The 22,745-nt window shown below is 43.9% G+C and overlaps 1 protein-coding gene across 4 annotated transcripts in view; it reads left to right on the forward strand.

Moving 5' to 3' along the window:
- The window catches only part of Slc30a10 (solute carrier family 30, member 10), a 71,500-nt gene that overhangs the window by 45,928 nt on the left and 2,827 nt on the right, over positions 1-22,745 (forward strand). For 2 of the 4 annotated variants that reach the window (XM_087580423.1, XM_087580421.1), the window contains exons 4-5: positions 3,714-3,827; positions 6,686-6,840. In XM_087580423.1, coding sequence (XP_087436549.1) covers positions 3,714-3,796 — 83 coding nt within the window. In that variant the 3' untranslated portion in view covers positions 3,797-3,827; positions 6,686-6,840. Of the gene's footprint in view, positions 1-3,713; positions 3,828-6,685; positions 6,841-22,745 lie in introns of those variants that run through there. The other 2 variants (XM_087580424.1, XM_087580422.1) reach the window with 1 other exon arrangement.

Below are 22,745 nucleotides of genomic sequence, written 5' to 3' on the forward strand. Positions count from 1 at the left end.
AATACAAGTCTGTTTTTCCGTAGTCTTACTGTGTAGCCCAGGGTGGTCATGAACATAAAATCCTCCTGTCTCAGCCTCCCTATTGCTGGGATGACAAGTTTGTGCTGTTACAATTGTTCCCCCACCCAAGTCTTAATGTGGGGGAAACGTGTTTGTATTGGGGGAAGGAGTGCAGCAAAATAGAGAGGAGGGTATGCTCAGCTGGGATGTCCTGATGTCCTGAGCTGAGTGCAGGCACCTTCAGGACGTGGGGACAACCTTGGCTCCCCTTACCATTGCCTGTGCTTTGCTTTTTGCTTTCAAGTTTGTTTTAGGCGACACATAACATTGGTCATCTTATGTTTCCTTAAATTTAGGTGAAAATGTTGAAATTATTAAATTTATTATTATTTTGTGTGTGTGCATGCATGTGTGTGCATATGTATGTAAGTACATCTGTGTGTGTGAGTGCATGTGTGTATGTATGAGTGCATGTGTGTTTGCATGTGTATATGTGTATGTGTGTGCATGTGTGTGAGCTAAATCCCCAGCCCCTCAGATTTTCTAAGTAGGATTTCTAAGACCTCTCCCATCACCATTAAGTTGTAAGTAGGAGCTTTTAGAAATTCAACTCCAGTATTTTGGGGGGAAAGTAACTGTTTTATGAATGAACAACATTAAAAAAAAAGATGAAAAATGGGTTGTGGTTCCACAAATGAGCACAAATAAATATTTGCCATGTGAACCTAATTTTAAAACATGTTTAAAATGGTGGCTCTTGGCTAAATGAAAAGGGAAATAGCAGAAATAGGAACTACATCAACATTTGCTGTTGGGCTGACCATGGATTTACCACCATCCCCCTCTTCAAACCTGACCCTCATGGGAAACACAGATGCTTGTCTTCCCAGCAGCATTTGGGAATTTTCTAGGTTGGGAGAGGAAGTTTGGGGAAGGCTTTTGTTTACATAGGCAGGCAGACAGACAGCTGGACAGACACAGACATAGGCATATACAGAACACACACACACACACACACACACACACACACACACATATGTGTGTGTTGTAGTAAATGTTATTTTTGGGTTTTTTTTTAACTACTTAGACCATATAGTTCTCAAATAAAAGACACATAAAAACCTTTATATTCATAACAAGCCTTATAGCACTCACTAAGAGCTGGGAAGATTATCAACTCTCTATGCTATTTTGTCTACTTCCCTGTCAATCCTGAGATATCACTTGTCATGTTCTGCCTGGCCTGCTCCTACTCCAATAGGCCAGCCCTCATGGCTATGTGCTCATAATCAACCAATTCCATGATGACTTCTTCCTGCCTTTGCCTCATGGTCCCTGACTCAGACACCAAGCCAGGGAGCCTTCACTCTGCTCCTTCTCTTCTGCCCAGCCTAGGCTGTAGGCATCTTTATTAACTAATCAGGGATTACCTGGGAAGCAAGGTTTACACAACAAAAGCTGGTGTACATGAGAATCTTCTCCATGTGCAACAACTAGATCTTGGGGTACAGAATTTAGCATTTGAATAAAGCAGCATCAGACCAACCCTCAACATTTCCCCCTTTTTGTCTAAATAAAAAGGCTTTTTCTCTTATAATGATAAACAACATACACTGGGAAAATTATGAAACAACCAGGAAAACTATTAGGTAAGAGTCACATTCATAAAGTTCAGTCCATCTGTACTTGGCAACTTTGGATAAAGTATTCTATCATCTATCCTGCCTTGGTGAGTTCATTGTTTTGTATCTAAATAATTTTCTCACCATCTTAAGCATTTACATTCTCATAACTGTAGCTACCAACCTTAAAACATCTCCTTAGACCCTAAAACTTTTTCTTAGATCTTTACAATTTAAGTTTCATTGTAAGACTGTGACTATCTAGTCTTCAATCCCATCAGAGACTTGAGAAAGAAAGAAATATTACCTGAGTATTCAGGAAGTGCAGAAAGGATAGACAGCTGACCCACCCGGACAGTGCACAAATATTTCTAAAACAATGGAACGTCACCTTCAACTCTCTGATTCAGAATACCTGACAGACCGTTTGTGAAGCAGGAATTATGAAGGACTTGCTTACCCCGTGTTGGCAGAGCTTGGGAGTTGACTTCCCTGCATCTGTTTGTCCTTTCTGGACAACATTCTGTCTACAGATAAAGTCAGGGCACTTTCTTTGCCCAGTGCTAGCTTGCCAACTCCATATGGAGGTTATTGATGCTTATCCTCTTTGAAGTGGAGTGGGGTGCTGCCAGGACCTGACATGTCTCAATGTCAAAAGGCCTTAAATTAATAGAACATCTTTAAATGCCATATTTTATGAGCTTCTATTCACAGCATATTTGAACAAGCAAAAGTTGCTCATTTTTAGCTACTTATTATCTGTTTAATCCAGGATATATACTTTTGTACTGATCTGACGTGACCATGAGTTTGACTACTAACTTGCATTTTTCAATCATCTCTTAACAGTTTGCGATAGCATCTATTAAAAGGACTGGGATTAAACCTTGCATTTTCAAATAATCTACATAGGCATAAAATCTATATAAGAGTTGATATGTATATACATTATGTTGTAATGAAAGTAACTTTAAATTTTGTAGCAATATATAAAGATTTGTACCAATGAAAACCTTACATCTGTATCAATATATAAAAACCTATGCAAAGAATCACATTTCTGTATCAATATGCAATTTTTTGTACCAGTGTATCAAAATAACCTTGAGAATAACAATGGTTCTAAGTTGAAGAGTAGATTCAATAATTTACCCCTTATCCTATTTTATATATTTCTATATTCCCCCTATTTCTTCTCAATTCCCTTCCCTTTACCTAAGAAAGAAACATAGAGAGAAAGTAAGATAGAAATCCCTGAGTTTAAGTTTCCCATTTCATTTCCTCCCTGTCCAAGACCAGAACTATAACTATCCCCTAAAATTACAACATATCTTTAACTCATAAAATGACCAAAACCATCCGCCTCACCTTAAGGAACTGGAATGACAGTCGTTTTGAAATTGTTTCCTGTTAATTTAGGGAAACAGTATTTTCTGGGGACCCTAAAATTTAGGATACTGACCAAGTCCGGGGAGAATGATCTATATCATTTGTTGTCCAGTTTCTGTGAGATGGGAAAGTTCAGGATTCAACTGAAGTCCTGGTCAGATCAGTCTGTAAGGCTGAATGAACCAAGGTCATCTGGAGTCAGCAGCCTTCCTTGAAGCCTTTCTGGAAATAAGTCTCCTGAGGAAACAGCATGGAGGCAGGATCAGGCATCCCAACATCCTCAAGGATGGATCCTGCTAAGGCTGCTTCCTTGGTTGTCATTTTCTGTGAACATATAAGCTCTCATAACTAGTATACAGTTTTGAAACAATGATGTTTGTAATGTGTGAGGTGCACAGCTCAATTAATGAAGAATTTTTTTTTGTCGTTGTTCTTTGTTTGAGCAGGTAAAGGACATCTGTCTTTCTTAAGCCAATCTGTATTGTAACCAAACGCTATTATAAATCCCCATCCATGCCATATGAGAAGATGGTCTGATGAGTCCTGAGGACTTGGTAGACAACAAGACTGAAGAGATGCAGTTCTGACTGGAGACATAGACATGACCCTGTCAGTTTCAGAGATGTCTCAATAGAGTTCAGCATTGTACATTATCTGTTTCAGTTGATCCTTTTATTTATTTTTTTTTCTTCCTTTCTGCAGCCACGATCTTCAGGCGGCCTCCCTCTATCACATCCGACCCTTATTATTTTGGATGGAATCCAAACCCTCTTCTCCAAACATGACATGCCTTTTGTCCAGCAGTTTGAAGCTATTGTAAGTATAGATCCAATATAGCAACCCCAGTTTTATCCAGGCCTCCTCCATTTTACCTTAAAGAAGATGTCCAATATTATCATTACCGCTGGGCATACAACCATTTTCATCTCTATAAATCAAAACAAGACTGTATGGAGTCCAGATATCCTCCTCTACAGTGATATGTATTTATTATTATTTATTGAGACAGGGTTTCTCTGTGTAGCCTGGGCTGGTTTGGATTTGCTCTGCAGATCAGACTGGCCTTGAACTCACACAGAACCAATCTGTCTCTGTCATTGTCTCCCAAGTATTGGGATCAAAGGCATGGGCTGATTTACTTCGTGTCTATGTACCCTGGAAAACATTCATATCAATTTTTATCTTTCTCCCTTCTTTGGAGATTGCTATCTATGTGGATTTATTCATCTTTCTCTTTTCTTTCTTAATTTAATATCCTTCTCCATACTCAACTTTATTTAAACACATCTCCATCTTAGTGTATGAGCACACTCCCCAGCACCCTGTACTTGTTCAGAGGTGCTGTGCTGGCTTGTATATCATCACGTGCTAGGCTGAGTTACCGGTTCTCCTGTGGGAGTTTTACGTCTAAGGAGACTGGTTGGCTAATCAGGGTAGCGTGACATCTTACCTCATGTTAGCTCTCTATAATTTTAGCTTTGGGAGGCATGTTTCCCTAGTGGTGATCTCCAAGACCTTATCAGTCCTATGGGTCTTGGGTTTGCCCAGCTCTGGAGCTGAGTGTCCCACCTCTGGGTTGAAACACAGCAAGACTTGGTGGGCAAGCTGTGGTTGGGCACAGCTGTACTTAGAGCTCTGACCCCCTTGGAATTGTACGTGCCAAAGTAGGATGTATTCTGATCCTATCTGAACCTGGCAAGGCTTGGAAAAAAATTATTAAGGAACCATTGTTTCCTGCCTTCCTAGCCACCATCATGGCTTTTATCATGGCTTTTATCGAGGAATCTGAAATTTCCATTTGGGTTATAAGTAAGTTCTTGCCCCATGTTGGTTCACCAAAATATTGTGGTAGATATTACTCTGGATCCCCCCCCCCCACACACACACACTTAGAACATACAGTTCTCAAATAAAAAATATGTCAAAAGCCTTTATATTTATAACAAGCCTTATAGCTGGGCAGATATCAACCCTCTATGCTATTTTTTTCTTTTTTTCTTTTTTCTTTTTTTCGGAGCTGGGGACCGAACCCAGGGCCTTGCGCTTGCTAGGCGAGCACTCTACCGCTGAGCTAAATCCCCAACCCCCCTCTATGCTATTTTGTCTACCTCCCTCTCAACAGCTGTGAGATACTGCTTGCCATGTTCTGCTGGGCCACTCTGACTGCAACAGGCCAGCCTTCATGGTCATGCGCTCGCGATCCACCTACCCCCACAGTGACTTCTTCCTTGTTCCTTCTCTCTTCTCCTCCTCCCCGCCTCAGACCCCAGGGAGCCTTCACTCTGCTCAAGATCAATCTCTCTCTCTCTCTTCTGTCTAGCCCAGGCTGTAGACCTCTTATTAACCAATCAGGAATGACTTGGGGGCATGTTACACCATAAAAGCTGGTGTACATGAGGATTTCTTTGTCTTGGATCAGCTAGATCTTGGGGTACAGAATCTAGCAACAGAATACCAGCAGCACTAGACCAACTCTCTATGCACGTGTGAAAGCGAGGAGGGAGGGAAGGGTGATTCTCCTCGCTCCTCTTCTCCCTTTGATGCACATTGGCTGTGACAGCCATCTTGTAATAAAAAAACAAGAGCCCAACTTCAGCCTGCAAGCCTTGACCTTGTCAGTCTTCAGCTGTGGTAAAAAGGCGGGCTCTGGTGTTCGCAAATCAGTGTTCAGGGAGGTCTTACAGAGAGGCGGTGGGAACTTGAGGGCCTAATGTGAGGTTTTGGGGAGACTGCCCTTGAAGGGGCTTGATCTCTTCCTCTTTCTGACCCCTGGCTTATGAAGAGTGTGATCTGTGTTTTGTCACACTCACGTGGTACCTCAAAGACCCAAAGCCATGTGGCCTCTCTGCCTTTCCTAGAACTTCCAGAACGTCGAGCGAAAGCCAACCTTTTCCTGTGATGACTTAAATGCCTCTGGTATTTTGTTACACCACCAGAACGATGACCAAGATAACTCTTCCGTGAGGGTCAGCAGCGAGATTTTTTAAAACTACAAGTCAGCCTGTGTTATTTTAAAGATATTTCTAGGAATGTTTAAATTACTTGAAGCTAAAGCAGTTTCTAATTGTGCGAGGTGTTCAGATTTTCTTCTTTGTTAACAGACAGTAACCTATTTATGGAATTATGGCAGCCGATAGTGACCATAGGGAGTGGGTTATTTTGGCTTGTCCTCTATTCTCCATGCTTTTTCAAGTGTCGTTTTCAACAGTCACAATGTTTCAACTGGTATTCATGTATGGTCTGTGTAGAATCAGGTCTCTATGTTTGAGTTTCGAGAATAAGCAAATGTATTTTTGTGAGAGTCGTTGGGGAGGGAGAAGGCAGGGACTCACTTCCCACTCTGACACAAGAAGGCAGGCAAGAGTTCCATTTTATAGGGAAAACCAGACTCACATAAGAACTTCCACAACATAGCAACATTAGGACAGTGGAAAATGTGCGCTCTGTGAGGGGTGCTCACATGGCTTTTCTAATCTCTTAACAACTGAAAAGCCTTAGATTTATTTTGTCCATTAAACATCTCTCTGTCTGTAGTCTACCCCACCTTACCCCTGTGTGTGTGTGTGTGTGTGTGTGTGTGTGTGTGTGTGTGTGTGTGTGTGTAGGTGGGGTCTTGTCATATAACTCAGGATGGCCTTGAACTTGCAATTACTCCTGGTTTCATTTCTTTTCAGAGCTGAGGATTGAACCCAGAACCTTCTGCATCTGAGGGAAGAAGTCTACCATAGAATTCTGCCTCTAGCCTCCTCCCTTCCCTTCCTAGGGATCCAGTGGTCTGTACAGAGAATGTCTTGGTCCTTTTCTCCATGACTATTTTGAGTTTCTCTGCCCCATGGTCTCTGTTTATTCAGCTGCAGCTTGAGGCAAGCATTCAGTTCTATTCTTACAACTTGATTCCCTGTAGCTTCTCTGTTTGTTTCTCCTTCATCCTTTGCATGAGGAGTTTTACAGTCTGTTCTGAAGATCACTAGTGTCCTTTTAATTTTTTTTTCTAAAAACAGGTTTTTGATGTTTCCCAGGCTGGACTTGGACTTAAGGTCCTCTTGTCTCAGCTGTCTGAGTAATGGAGTTATAAGCCTGATGCACTCAGGTTTTCTTAAGGGTCTCACTTGCCTCCTGACAGAAATGTTGGCACATGGCAGGGAGGGGAAGGTACTGGAGAGTGGGCTCAGTGCATAGAAGCCCTTGCTGTTCTTGCGGAAAGCCTGAGTTTAGTTCCTAGTACCCACATGGTGGTTCACAAACACCTGTAACCCCAGATCCCGGGAATCTGAATCCATCTTCTGGCCTCCCTGGATACTGGCATACACGAGGTGTGCATATATACAGGCATACACGAGGTGTGCATATATACATGCAAACACTCATATACATAAAACATGGGGATATCACTCAGTAAGGTGCCAGCCGCATAAAAAATGAGCATGTGGGTTGTAGCCCAAGAGCTAACCTAAGAAAGTCTGTAATCCCAACCCTGGGGAGACAGAGACAGGAGCATGTCTAGGCCTTGCTGCCTACCCTTCTGAGTTAACAGCCTGAGATTCAGTGAGAGACCTTGTCTCAAAAAATGAGGTGGTTCTGGGTGTGGGGACACACCCCATTAGTCCCAGCACTTGGGAGGCAGAAGCAGGAGGATCTCTGAGTTTCAAGCCACCCTGGTCTACTTAGTTCCAGGCTAACCAGGACTTCATAGTTAGAACCCATCTTTTAAAAAAGGAATTGAATGAAGGAGAGTAATGGACTCTGAAGGCTGACCTCTGACCTCTACATGGATGTGTATGCATGCCTACACACACATGTTTCTACACACAGCCACCTATACATACGAGTGCACACTCTTGGATTTTATTTCTGGTCTCTCATAGCCATAGCTGTGAAAGATCTGCATCAGAGAAAGGTTTCTTTTCCCTGTTCTCCACTGACCAACACATGACCAGCCTGTTAGCGCTGGCCTCCCTCCTTCGGTTGAGGGCTGTCTCAGCTAGGATGGACTTAATTTTGCCTGAGTGTAGTCGGGTTAAGAGAAGAAAGGTGGTTGTATTTTTTTTTCTTTTTTTTCGGGGCTGGGGATCGAACCCAGGACCTTGCGCTTCCTAGGCAAGCGCTCTACCACTGAGCCAAATCCCCAACCCCAGTGGTTGTATTTTTATTAACCAAGCAGGAAGTGGGGTAGAGAAACGGGTCCACAGGATTGTTTACATTCCTCTGATGGAGCAATTGGCTTGTTCACTTCATGAGCTGTCATAAAAAAAAAGTTCTTCCCCTGCAAGATGTGGTGGATGGGTGGAGACAACTGAGATTCGAAATGAGAAAAGCCTGTATGGCAGCGTTCTAGTCAAATATTTCCAGATTTTATAACTTTGAACCCATTATCCCACAAGAAACAACACAAATGTCTGTGGACTGTTTACCCAAGTGATTGCGGTGAGGTCTGTAGAGATACGGCCATTTTACTCTCCACAGATTATTAAATGGCCAAGGCTGACACAGAGGCAATTGCCCTTTAAAGAAAAGTATTGATTTACTAGGGATTTTGGAGACAGCCACGTACTTTGGTGTACTAAGTGGAGATGAGATTTCGTTCATCTTGACCGAAGGGGTTTTTTATAGCCTTGTTCGTGAGTGTGCTGCCAGACTGAAGAGGTCCTACCTTGTTTCCCTTCATTTTTTTGGCACTGTGGGGAAGAGCAGAGCTGAGGACAGAGCTGGCTCCTCATGCTCCACTCTGTGCTCCCATGTGACCTCGGGTCTCGTGAACACACTCAGGACTCAAGTTTCTTATCAATAAGTAAGTATGATTAGAACCTCCTGCCTGCCCTACACGTTAGGGTGGGTTGTCATGTAAGGTGATGGTTTGAGAACTGAGAATGTCAGTATCCCCGCTGCCCACACCTGCTAAGCGGACACCAGGGTCCTTCCGAGGTCTCTTAGCTTCTCTGCAAAGCTTAACTCCCAAATGCTGCAGGAGCCGCTTCTGGAGGCAGCAGAAGCCTCCTTGGTTACCGAAGGACAATGCCTTCGCTCAAATCATTTGATTGATTTGGCAAACACAGAATGAACCTGTGGCAGGCCCATAGAAAGAGCGGTGTGAAGAACAGAGGAGTCGTCTGCAATGATATGTGCTATCTCCTCAGGTCTACCATGATATCGACTACTTCCTCAGGTCTTTCCAGTATAGCAACAGTTTGACCGCTGGGTGCTCCCCAATATTCAGTGGATTTTTAGCGCTCTCCCCCACCCCGTGTGTGTGTGTGTGTGTGTGTGTGTGTGTGAGAGAGAGAGAGAGAGAGAAAGAGAGAGAGAGAGAGAGAGAGAGAGAGAGAGAGAGAGAGAGGAGAGAGAGATATTTCTGCAGAAAGAAACTGGAGTTTGCATTTGATTCAGAAAGGAAGTGTACCTGAAAAAACAAAGGCCAACCTCTTGAGAGCCGAACTGGGTCCGAGAACATGCACCACTATGAGCAAATGGTAGAGCAAATGGTAGAGCAAATGGTGCATAAATTATTATGCAGTGGACTTAGTAAAGAAACATCTTCCTCTCTGTGTGTGTGCACACCCATGTGTGTGCTCTCACACATACACTCAAGCCATGAGAAACCGGATATCTGTGCCCCGCCAACCAAGGGAGCTTTAGAAAAGGTCTTAGTCCTAAATCCAAATTCAACTGTTGACTCTATTAATATTAGTTTAATTCTGCTACATTTAGGTTTCCTGAACACAACGGGGAGACTGAATGAGGTTAGAGAGCAGATGTGGGGCTGGAATGAGGAAAGGAATGCCCGAGAGTAGGAAATCAAAGATTAAGATCACAAAGGTGAAAGGGTTCTTGGTGATAGGTGGGGTCATGGAGTGAAAGGGTTCTTGGTGATACATAGGGTCATAGGGTGAAAGGGTTCTTGGTGATAGGTGGGTGGGTACAGTGGAATGGAGGAGAAGGTCATTGGAACCCAGGAACTAGAGCATGGGCTAAGGGACAGCCACGCACTTGGACAGTGGAATAGATTAAGATTATGACAAAGCTAAAAGACAATGAGGGTCACCGAGATGGCTCAGTGGATAGACCCCTTCTGAGCCCGAAGCCTGAATACTTGAGTTCAGTCTCTAGAACTCACAATGGTGGAAGGAAAGACTTAAACGACTTCTACAGGTTGTCCTCCAATCTCCTTGAGCATGCCTCAGCGCAACGGCTTACTCCCTCCCATAAATAAAGGAATACAAAAGTTAAAAAAGCATGGCAAACATGTCCAGCATCTCTTAAAAAGTTATAGGGAAGAGAAACGAGCAGGAGACCAGTGTTGACGGGAACAGGGGCTATTAAGAGACCCCCCACTGCTTGCTGCATCTGTTTCAAAGTTCCCATAGTCACCTTCTTGAAGCCTTGACCACGCTAGTTAGAATCCTTTGAATGGTTCCTCCTGTCTGCAGGAGAAGTTCCAGGTTCAAGGTTATAATTCATGCCAATCCTCTGTACCTTCTCTTTCCACACTAAGTTCCTAGCACAGTTCTCTTCCATCTCTTGTGTCAGTTGGAAGAGGACCACTGCTCTTCCCTTCCTATGAACCCCACTTCCAAGCCTGCTTGGGGATGTCTACTCACCACGTCTCTGTGGCTGTGCTGGCCTGCTTCCTTTCACCTAAATGCTGCAGCCTTGAATGAAGTTGGTGAGATTTCCTGGCTGAGATGTGCTTTCTTTAGGAATCTTCGTAGGTGCGCGCGTGCGTAGACCCGTGTGCGTGCCCGTGTGTGGTTACTTTGCTTTAACTGCTGGTTGGGTGTTAGACTCACTTGGGAGGGTCTCAGAGCCAGGCTTCCACTCTGAAGTTTGCTTTTCAGCTGCTCTTAGCTTGAGTCTTTCTCTGCTTCTTTTGGATGCTTATCATAACACCAATAATTCAGACATTTTGTTTAGATTTATTTATCTATTTGTGTGTGTGTGTGTGTGTGTCTGTGTGTCTGTGTGTGTGCCTGAGTCTATGTCTGTGTACCACAAGTATGCAGAAGCCTGTAGAGGCTAGAAGAGGGAGCCCAATCTCTTGGAACTGGAGTTACAGGTGTTTGTGAGCTGCTATGGGGGTGCTGTGGAGCTGAACCCTGGTCCTCTAAAACATCAGTTATGCTCTTAACCCTTGAGCCATCTCTCTAGCCCCAGTTTTGATAATTAATAACTATCCCTGTTCCAAGAGCACTATGGAAATGTCACGGGTCACTGCTTATGAAGTTGATACTATTGTTACTTGCTCCCCCAATGTTGGTTGAGAAAACCAAGGCCAGACTAATGAACTTCGTTCACAAAATGTGTGTGTGTGTGTGTGTGTGTGTGTGTGTGTGTGTGTGTGTGTTTTAGAAAAAGTGGGAAACAAATGGAGGTGCTCAGACAACTATTAAGTAACTGAACTGGTCAGCCCTTTGACAACATACATACACAAATCGTATATATTTAAGGACTTGAGGTTTTTTTCTCCCTTAAACAAATGTTCTCTCTGTTTTCCAAGAATGTAAAATACTTTGACTTTTCCTTTGTTGCCAGTTTTATGGTCAGATGAAATTTGACATGGGACAAGTCAACAACAACAAAAGCCCTGTGGTTTGGTGTAACACTTTATTCAATGTTTGAACTTGTGTCGAATGTTGTTCTTATGACCTCGTGAAAGGAAGCCTTTGTTTGTTTCCAAGAATCGTGTCTATGAATTTTATATTTGGGGTTAAAGGTTTTTCTCTGCCTACCTGGAGACTCTGGGTTTCCTTGTAAGGCACCCGGGTTGCTCCCAACTGGCCTCTGATATATTAATTTTCTACAAAGTCTCAGGAAGCTCTCAGGGTATCTAACTTGAAACTCGAGTCCCCCACCCTGGAATTTGTTCCCAAATATGTAACTTACTCAATTCAAGAGGACGAAGCACACTTAAAATACGAGCATCTGTTTCCTTCTTTTAAAAAATATTTTATTTTACTTATTTATATTTATTTTATTTATTCATATTTATTTTATTTACATATTATTATGTATCTATGTGAGCTCTGTCTGCCTGTGAAGCCAGAAGAGGAGGCTCTCCCCCTGGGTCCTCTGCCAGAGTTCTGATTGCTTTTAACCACAGAACAATCTCTCCCTCCCTCTCAGAATTTTTTCTTTTCTTTTAAGTACAGTTCCCAAATTAGAAATAAGTAGTCCCCTGACTCAGGAGATATTTGCATCGGGGGTTTGCATTGTAAAGAATAGGTCCTCTTACCCTGATATTACTCAGTGTTTTATAAAGGTGCAAAGAAAGAAAGGCATGAAAATCACAACAGATTCTTCAGGGTCCTGTGTGACTCAGTGGCCCATGTCTTACTACTTGTAGTTCACATTTTAATTGGAGGTTTGTTTTCAATAAAAAAATTGGGGCAGTGGGTTGGAGAAGGTAGCTCAGTGTTTAAGAGCGTGCACTGCTCCTGCAGAGAGCCTGTGCTCTCCAGGGGATGACTTTTTACTTTTTATCTTGCAGGCTCCTTGGGATCCTTTTAAACCCAGGGACATTTGTTACTTTGTCTTCCTTATATTTAGACAAAAGTTCATCAGGTTGTTTTTTTCCAAAACCCCAGTTCTACCGGGCTATTCTCTGGCCTCTCATCTATTTTTGCTCATTGTTACTGTTATTGTTTCTTTCCTTCTGCTGTTTGCAGACTTGCTCTTTTTCTGGTTTTTCTAAGCCGCAGGCCAGCTCTGGCTTTGACATCCTCCTCCGATGACGTAGGCGTTGGCTGCTTTTCTCTTTCTTCTTCCTGTTGCTCTTGCTGCGTCCAGTCAGGGTTTTGTTTTCCTTTGTTTGAAGATATTCTCCAGTTTCATCTGGGGGGCTTTGACCTGTTGCTTATTCAGAATGATTGCTGTGAATTCCCACATACTTTTCAGTTTCCCAGAATTCCTTCTGCTATTTTTTTTTTTTTTTGCTTCATTCCACTGTAGCTGGAGACAAAGATGCTATTTTAATTTTTGTCTGCTAGGAACATTTTGTCCATACTCTATCTCAAGACCACCGTCTCCTTGTTGTTTTTCTGCCTCAGTGTTTCATTCATTGAGATTGACGTTTTCCACCCCCCCACCCCTGTCAACTGTATCTTTAGGTTGTGTGATGCTGGGTGGATATATATTTTATAATTGTTTCATCTTCCTTGTCAGTTGACCATTTATTATTACGTGACATAAAAACATCATAAGATACACAGAAAATATTATAGGAAAGTAACCCTTCCTTCCTTTCCTATCGTCCTTGTTGCTTTGTGTCAGGCTAAATGTTTACTGAGTATATGTCCTTCATGTAGCCCTCAGACAAATCTTTCCCCAGCTCTGGGCCACCTGTGGCATGGCTGGAATTTGCAAGCTGTAGCATTTTTCTGAGATGGGTGTTGGGATTAAAGAGCAGATGACTGTCATGGCTATGGTACCCCGATGCAGTGATGGGTCAGCTCTCTGAGGTGCCCAGAGGTCTAGGCTGTTTTACTCATGGAAACATAAATAGTTTTGCTCCTAGAAACAACCATAAACCTTGGAGAGAGCCCTTTGTCCCAAGGCAGTATAACCCCAGTCCAAAGATGTGGGTTCCTCACACGAAAGGTAATTTAATGGTCAACTGCCAAATTAAATCACCCCGATTCTCCCCTTTATCCTTTAAGGAACTCGACTTCTTGTCTCTTTGGGAGGGCCCTTGGGCTAGCAAAATCAAGACAACTCTAGTATTTGAGAAAGAACCAGTCAATGTTCCCACATCCTTTGTGATGGTTCCACTGGACACTTCACCAGGTTCGTCCATAGGTGGTCACTTTTTGTGGGTCTCTTCTGGCCCCAAAGCAATATTGGAGTCTGTGTTGTGAGGTGTTATCACAACATGGGCTTCTTGCAGGTAGGAGGCAGGACTCTTGTCTAATGTCCCAAAGCCAAGAGAATGATATTTTATAGGGATAAAGCCAAGAGAATGATATTTTATAGGGATCTCTGGGAGATCAGTTAGTGTTACTGGTAGGGACCCAAGATCTGGGTGGCCCACAGGAGAGTAAGGCTGTCTAGGTTCATCTGGTAATTAGTTTGTCAGAAAAGGAAAGAATTAGAAGAGTCTAGACCACATGGGTCGGCATGTTTCCTGGCACTGCGGAGGGGTCTAGGCCTGCGAGGCGGGTAAGCAGGCTGCAAAGTATTGCAGAGAATATGCCTATCGGGTCTGCGGTGAAGGACTGGAATGTTCCTTGTATCCAAAAGATGTCAGGGGTTTCTAGGAAAGTTGAGACACACGTTATGGGTCCGAGGCCAACTATAGCCCTTCCTCATATCCAGCAGAGCAGAAATTAGGATGTACTAGGGGGAATCTGGAGTATCTGGAAGAGAGGGGTACAAAGAAGTTGGTGATTACTCCTTAGTGATTCGTAGGAGCTGAGAAGAAGACGACTGGGTGTTTTGAGGCTTGGTGGGCTCTAGAGCTGTGGAGTGAAATTGTTGGGGAACCTTCTCAAGTCTGGAAAGGTGGACCCAGGAAGAGTTAACATCATTTCATTTTAGGCAGTGTGGGGCGAGTAAGATGACTTTGTGGGGGCTTTGCTATTTAGGTGTTACAGGTGAGATGGATCTGGAATGCATATTGTGTCCCTTATTTGGAGATTCGGGAAGGGGGGGTATCAGGTAGGGGAAAAGGGTGGGATAGAGTCAGTACGATTTTGAAGCTCTATGCTGGGACAGGGCAGGATACTCTGAGATAGGGACAGAGGAAGTTGGGGTGTGTCTACTGTGATTGGGGCTCATGAGGGTTCTCCTGTACATGAGTTCAAATGTACTAATTAGGATTATTTTGGGGAGGCAAGTCTTGGAGTTTGAGCAGGGCCAAGGGTAGGAGTTTTAACAAGTTTTGTTTTAATTCTACAGTTAGTTTGGCAAGGGTATCTAAGTATGTAAGCTGTAGTAGTGTGGGCCCCCTTATTTGTGATTGGAAAGGTCTCGACTCACCCTGAAAAGATGACTGCAAATACTAGTGAATATCTGTGTCCTCTGACAGGGGGCATATGGTGACTTCTACCTGACAGTCTAGGGCAGGTAAGTGACATCTCATTTGGTAAAATGGGAATCGGGGAAGAAGGAGGTTGAAGTAATAAAAGACATGGGCAGAAGGGTTATAAGAGGTTGACTGTGTTAGAACAACACTTAAGGAGGTTTAGGGGTGTGGGGGTTGTTAGGTAGGAGTGCTGCAGGGTTGGGAGGTGAGGATGGCTCCAATATAAGGTTGGAATCTGATAAGTAAGCATGGTGGAGCTTTACCCTGGGTAATGGGTGCGTGCGTGCGTGCGTGCGTGCATGTGTGTGTGTGTGTTTGTGTTTGGTTAGGAAAGCACACAGTTTATGAGGCCCTTGACTGAGCCCTCATGAGGATGTGTAGGGGGCTGTGAGCTGGTATTTTGTTTGTCTTGGGGACAGGCAGTACCACTATGGCCAGGGTCTGGAGGCAGGGTGGTCAGCCTCTGACAACTGTGTCTAGCTGTTTGGAGAGATAGACTATGGGGAAGATGGACATGTGTCCATTTCGGCAGAATGTTGTAAGGGTTTGTTGTTGATTAGCATGTAAAAAGAGATAGACGGGTCTGTGTGGGTCTTAAAGTGTTAGTGTAGAGGAGGGCAAGAGAGTGGACTTACATTTGTCTGTAGGAGGAATTGGGACAAGGGTGGCTCTTCTAGGGGTCCCTGAGTGACTTCATAAAGAGTAGGTAGGGATCTGGATGGGAAAGAAATTAAAGAAGCCCTGATAGTGTGAGCAGTCTGAGTCTAGTTTGAGGAATACGGTGGTAGGTGAGGAGCTCCTCTATTTTGGCTTGGGGCATTGTTCTCTCTTCTGAGATGGAGAGGCCCAGAGAGGTGACATAGGGTTGACAGATCTAGGTCTTGTCTCCAAAGACCCTATAAGCTCTGGAGGCTAAGAAGGGTTGTGAAATTGTTAGAGATTTGTCTGTGAGGAAAGGCTGTATAAGAGGAGATCATTCATTTATCTGAGAAGGAAACAACTGAACAAGTCTGGGCTGATTTAGTCCTTATGTATAGCCTAGCTAAATTGCTGGAAATGTATCTCACACTCCCTGGGGCAAACCCAGGTGAAGGCAAAAAAGGGGTTGGGAGGAGGGTTGTAGAGGAATAGTAAAATGGGCAGCTTGAAGATCAAAGACAGAAAAGGAGGCAGCAGAGAGGGGAGAGAGGAGAGGAGTGTGCATGGGTTAGTGTCTTAGGGTTTCTATTGCTGTAAAGAGACACGGTGGCCCTGACGACTCTTCTAAGGACACATTTATGTGGGCTGGCTTACAGTTCAGAGGTTTAGTCCATTATTATCATGGAGGGAAGCATGGTGGTATGCAGGCACACATGGTGCTGGAGAGGGAGCTGAGAGTTCTACGTTTGCTTCAGCAGGCAGCAGGAGAGAGTGATACTGGGCCTGGCTTGAGCATCTGAGACCTCAAAGCCTACCTCCAGTGATACACTTTCTCCAATAAGGCCACACCTCCTAATAGTACTATTCCCTATGAACCTAGGGGACACCATTTTTTTTTTTTTTTGGTTCTTTTTTTCGGAGCTGGGGACCGAACCCAGGGCCACCATTTTCATTCAAACCACCACTTAGCAAACACAAGCGGAGGTGGAAATTAATAACCCAGTTGATTCTTCTGGTGGTCTTGGACCAGGTGATAAGTGACACTATGCTTTTTGGCACCCAGTGGAGTATTGTGAGGAGAGGTGGTGGGAGTTAGAAGAGCTACTTGCAATAATCACTCAATGATGGGCTTAAGACTGTGGCGGGTGGTAGGAATGAGAGGATATTGGTCCTGGACAGCAAGGCAGAAGGGTCTCTCAAGGTTATGAGGTTATGATTATGACAGTTAACAATTAAGGGGCTTGAGGTGTCCCAGACTAGAAGGACAGAAGTCTGGTTTTAGGTGGAAATGCTGCCAGAATTCAGGCTAAGGAGAAAAATGGTGGGCAGTCTCAAGGGAGGAATGTATATGGAAACCTTAGGCTTAGACAAGAGATATCAACTTAATAGTGAGGGTGGACAATGAGACACAAGGATAAAGGAGTGAGTGAGGGCTGTGTCACCAAACTGGCAGAGTGGATGATGGGATACCTGAGACTCTTGTTTTGTTGATTTGGTAGTTTTTGATTGGCTCATGTCATTCTGTGAGTAAGGAGAAAGAGGCCTTGGTGTGCAGTATGAAGTAAACTATCCTACAGCTATTGCAGTGTTCTGATGAATTGGGGGCCAGGAATTTGGGCCCCTTCCTTGGACCAAGGCATCTGCCAAGACAGTCAGTGGAGGTGTTGGGAGTTGGGGGCACCAGTGCAACCCAACAGATAGTCCATCATTCACTGGCCCCATTGTTTGAAGCTGGGACAAGTCTTGTTAGAACTCTCCTTAGGCCAATGGCTAGTTTGATTATATTAAAGGTAAGGACAGGGGCTGGGGATGGCTCTGCCTCTGGGGACAGTGGGTGACAGGAAGCTGGCATAGCATTCTCTCCTATTCTTTCCTCAATCTCTTTTCTTTTTTAGCCCCATCCTCTCTGTGGTTGAAAGCCTTACAGGCCATGTTTAGAAGTTTGGGGTCTCTTTTCTAGTCTTTGGACCTTGTGGCTAATATCTGTGTCAGACTTATCCAAGAAATGGGCATGGAATAACAAAGTTCCCTGGGGAGAATTAACGTGAACATGGGTACATGCATCTTGTTGTTGCCACCGTAAGGTAAGGTAAGTAAAGGGCAGAGTTTTCAAAGGACCATGACTGACCTTTTCCAGTTTGTCCTTGTTGACTCTGGAGTAACACTTTGCTGCATGCTGTGAGGTAAGAAAGTTGCCATTAACTGTAGGCCTTTTGTCTCCATGCCGGTACTGGTAATTAGACTTGGTAATTAGACTTTGTCCTCCTCCTGTGAGGGCCGGCGTTATGTTGCTGATGGAGTTTATCAGCATGGTCCCAGGCTGCCTTCCACTTATGGTCTTTTCATCTTGGGTGAGGGTAGAGGTCAGGGTTTAATGCATATCCTGCCAGGTAAAGCCATAGGTTTGAACTATCTGGGTGAATTGTCTTCCGAAGCGGAGTGGGTTTTCAGAAAATGATCCAGGTTTTTGTTCTATGATGTCCATTTCCACCAGCATGAAGGGTGTGTGGGCAGAGCAGGAAGTGCAGAGAGAGGTGGAGTACTGCAGAGAGGCAGAGTACCTCGGAGAGAGATGGCGTACTTCAGGGAAACACAGATCTCTTGCCATTTCCTTTGAGAAAGTTGTGTAGAGTCTGTAAGTCCAAAGTTCTGAATTGGGGCATTATTGAGGGGGTTCTTGGCCAGACTTGAGTGGATAATTGAATGAGTTTGGTGGAGTGGAGCTCACTAAGAAGCAACTTTAAAAATAAATCCTTCCTCCTCCTCTTCCCCCTTCCTTCCTTCCTCCCTCATCTTCCTCTTCCTCCTCCCATTCCTCCTCCCCTTCTTCCTCTTCCTCCTTCTCCTCTTCCTTCTCCTCTTCCTCTTCAGCTGTAGCTCATGGTAGTCTCGAACTCAATCCTCCTGTCTTATCCTCTTTGGCATTTGCTTACTGGCTTGCGCCACCACTACCACCACCTCATGATTAAATGTGCAAACTGGCTGAAGGATGAGATTTGTAAATATAATTTAGGTTCCAGACAATAAAAGGCAACCGTTCGTGTTTGTTGAGTGCTTACTGTATAATGGGTACCTTACACCTAACTCCAAGAACCCTAGAAAAAGATTACTATTATGGCCATTTTATAGCTGTGGAAACTGAGGCACAGAGATAAGTACCTTTCCTATGATAACACACTGAACACTTAGGAAGTGATGGCCTAGGGCCTTAAGCAAAGGTAGGCTCATTCCGGAACCCCAGGGTGGTGTGTAGGCTGATCTAGGAATTTCTCCACTGTAGCATCAGTGCTGTGGAATACTTTTGGCCAGTGGACTTGGCTCTGGCAAAGGATGGTGATTTTTTTTTAAAAACCTATTCTTTTTGAGAACAAGGAGGGTCTTTGTTCCTCTTCTCTGGGAACTGAGCAGCTCCTTTCTCTGAGTGGATAGTCGGAGTGCTCAACAGCACTACAGTTGTCTTGGCCAGTCAGACTCAGAGGCTGGCCTTCAAAGGTTTCAGCTCCTGGGTGACTGGGCAGTGGAGAAGCAGAATCCTGCCCTTGAATTGCTCCCCAGGCGGGCTTTATGTAGTCTGGGAAAGCAAGGGGTGGATGCCCTGTGACTCTTAAAGAAACCAGTGTAATTATGCATTGCATAGCAGACTCTCAAGACATGCAGCCTTTTCCAGGATATTTCCTTAGAGGGGAAGGAGTGAGGCTGCGATGCTCTGCTTGGCCTCACCGAGGCTACAGAAGCTGTTACAGACAGGAGTAACAGAATGGTAGACTCTGTGGGGTTGACCAGAAGTCTTTATGGCTCCATAGGCATCCTTTCCTGTTCTGACCTTGTCAAAGCATGGCCCCAGTCTATGATAAAGTGGGTAGCAGTGGTTACTCTATCCCTCTGACGATTTTGCTCCACTTGATACAAAATGACCACTGCAGTCATAGACTTAGGTTGACTCTGGTTAGGAATAAAATAAGGGATCGAATCCAGGTTTGCAAATTGCTCCATTACATTATAATTTCACTAGTCTCTAAATGGCATTGCTGGGTTACATGGTAATTTAATCTTTAGTTTTTGAAGAACCTCTACACTGATTTTCCTGGAGGCTTCCACCTACCCACCTACACCAGCAGGTTATAAAGGTCCTCTACTCCCCCAGCCTCACCCATACTTGAGGTCGAGCATTTTCCAGGTGGCAGGTCCTGACTTGAGGGAGGGAGAGTCTCAACTTAGTGTTGATTTGCATTTCTCTAGTGGATAAAGGTGTAGAACACTTTTTTTTTTTTTGGTTCTTTTTTTCGGAGCTGGGGACCGAACCCAGGGCCTTGTGCTTCCTAGGTAAGCGCTCTACCACTGAGCTAAATCCCTAGCCCCAAGAACACTTTTAAAACTGTTTACCAGAGATATATATTTCTCCATTTGAGAATCATGTTAGTTCATTAGACCTTTTATTGATGGGATGATTTGAGGGTTTGTGTGTGCATGCGTTTGTATATGTGTGGAGCACACGCATGTGTATGTATGTGATTAATTTTTCCATACTTCAAATAGTGTAGATGGAAATCTCCTGTCTGATATATAGTTAGCAAATGTTTTCTTCTACTCCGTAGGCCATCTCTTTGCCATGATTGTGGCTTCTTGGCTGTGCACAGACCATTTAGTCTCCTGTGAGCCCATCTGTCAAGTCTCACGTTACTCTCCTGCATTGCCAGTTAATTGCCACTGGAGTTCTTTACAGAAATTCCTTGCTTTGAGGTGTTCTTTCTATGGTTTCCTCCAGCGCTTTCAAAGCTTACTACCATGGTAATCATCATGTATCATCTTCATCACCACCACCATCACCACTTCTACCAACTCTACCACCACTATCACCACCACCATCATCACCACAACCACCACAACCACCTCCTCCACCACTATCACCACCACCACCACCACCACCACCACCTCCACCACCACCTCCTCCACCACCACCACCACCATCACCTCCACCTCCACCACCACCTCCTCCACCTCCACCACCACCTCCTCCACCACCACCACCACCACCACCTCCACCATCACCACCTCTACTACCACCACCACTTCCACCTCCACCACCCATCACCACCACCACCTCTACCACCTCCTCCTCCTCCTCCTCCTCCTCCTCCTCCTCCACTACCACCACCACCACCACCACCACCACCACCACCACCACCACCACCACCACCACCACCACCACTACCAAGCTCTTACTGTTAAGGTTTGTGGCCAATTTTGAATTGATTTTCATGCAGAGTGAGAGAGAGGGACCTGTCTCATTGTCCTATATGTGAATACCTAGTTTCCCAACACAATTTGTTTAAGTGGCTATCTTTTCTATAATGTATATTTTTGATACTTTTGTCAAAAATTTGGCAGCTTATGGCTTCATTCCTGAGTGTTCTATTCCCTTGGTCTACATGCCCGGGTTTTTGCTGGCACCATTGAATTTCATTATCATGGCTGGTAGTATGGTTTGAGACCACATGCTGGAAGCCACAGGTGTTGCTTAGGTTTCCTCTGGCTGTTCAGAGTCCCTTTTGCTGTCATATGAATTTCTAGGATTTTTTAATTGTTGTTGTTATTAGGAGAATGTCTTTGGAACTTTGGTAAGGATTGTGTTGAACCTATAGCCTTTTTCAGTAATAACAACCATTTTATAATATTTTGTCAATTCATAAGAGTCGGGGATCTTTCTGTCTTCTAGTATATAGTCTTCAATTTCTTCCTTTAGTATCTTACACTTTGAATTATGGAATTTGTGTGTGTGTGTGTGTGTGTGTGTGTGATTAATTTTTCACTACTTCAAATACTCTATAGACACAAATCCTCTGTCTGATATATAGTTAGCAAATGCCGGTTCCTTGGCTAAGTTTTTACCTAGGTTTTTCTTCAATGATCGTGAATGGGACCCCCCCCCCCCCCCCAGTTTCTCTCTTTCTTGGCAAGCTCACTATTAGTGTATAGAAAGACTACTGACTTCTCTGTGTTGTTTTTATATTCTGATAATGGAAGGACATCGGAGAACTGATAAGGAGTCTTGGGGTCTTTTGATTATAAGATCACACCATCTACAAAGAAGGATAACATGCCAATTCCTTTCCTATTTATATCCATTTTATTTCCTTCCTCTATCTTATTCCTCAAGCTAAGACTTTGAAGACAACTTTGAACAAGAGGAGCAATAGTGTGCACCCTTGTGTCATTTCTGAGCTTAGAGGAATGTTTACCTTTGTCCTTGTTTAGTACAGAGCTAGCTATAGGTTTGCCAATATGGCTTTTATTGTGTCAATGTGTTTCCTCTAATCCTATTTTCTTTGAGGCTTTTATCATGAAGATAAGGTGAATTTTGTTGAAGGCCCTTTCTATACCTATTCAGATGATCTTATGATTTCTGTCTGGAAGTCACTGATTTGCATGCATTGATCAAAGCAGATTTGTATCCCTGGGATGGAGTCAACTTGGATTTGGGCTATGCCCTTCTAATGAGTTTGTTTTGTGAACATTTTATTTAGATGTTCTGCATCTGTATCCACCGTGGAAACTGACTTATAACTCCCCTTGTGGTATCCGTGTCTACTTCTGTTATCAGGACAATACTGGCCTGAGTTTGGTAATGGCCCTTCCCTTTCTATTTTGTGTAACAGTTTCTGGAGTGTTAGCTCTTCCAGAAAGGTTTGGTTGAATTTAGTGGTGTACCTATCTAATCCCGGGCTTCTTCTCATGGGGGGAAGTTTTCTATTTTTGCTCCAACCCCATTGCTTGTTACAAGTCTATCTGAGCGATTTATATCTTCTTGGGTTAGTATTGGTAGGTCTCCAAATTTATCCATTTCTCCTAGCCTTCCCAGTTTCTTTGGCATATGTTATCAAATTCCCTAATGACTTGGGCTTTGAAGGTATCTGTTGCAATTTCTCCCTTTTCATTTTTTCTCTTTATTACTGTGGGTCTATTCTCTCTCTCTCTCTCTCTCTCTCTCTCTCTCTCTCTCTTTCTCTCTCTCTCTCTCTCACTTGCTTGCTTTCTTGCTTTCTGTCTGTCTGTCTGCCTTTCTCTATCTCCCTCTCTCCCTC

Source organism: Rattus norvegicus, chromosome 13, assembly GCF_021556685.1.
Source record: "Rattus norvegicus strain SHRSP/BbbUtx chromosome 13, alternate assembly SHRSP_T2T, whole genome shotgun sequence".
Taxonomy (NCBI): Eukaryota; Metazoa; Chordata; class Mammalia; order Rodentia; family Muridae; genus Rattus; species Rattus norvegicus.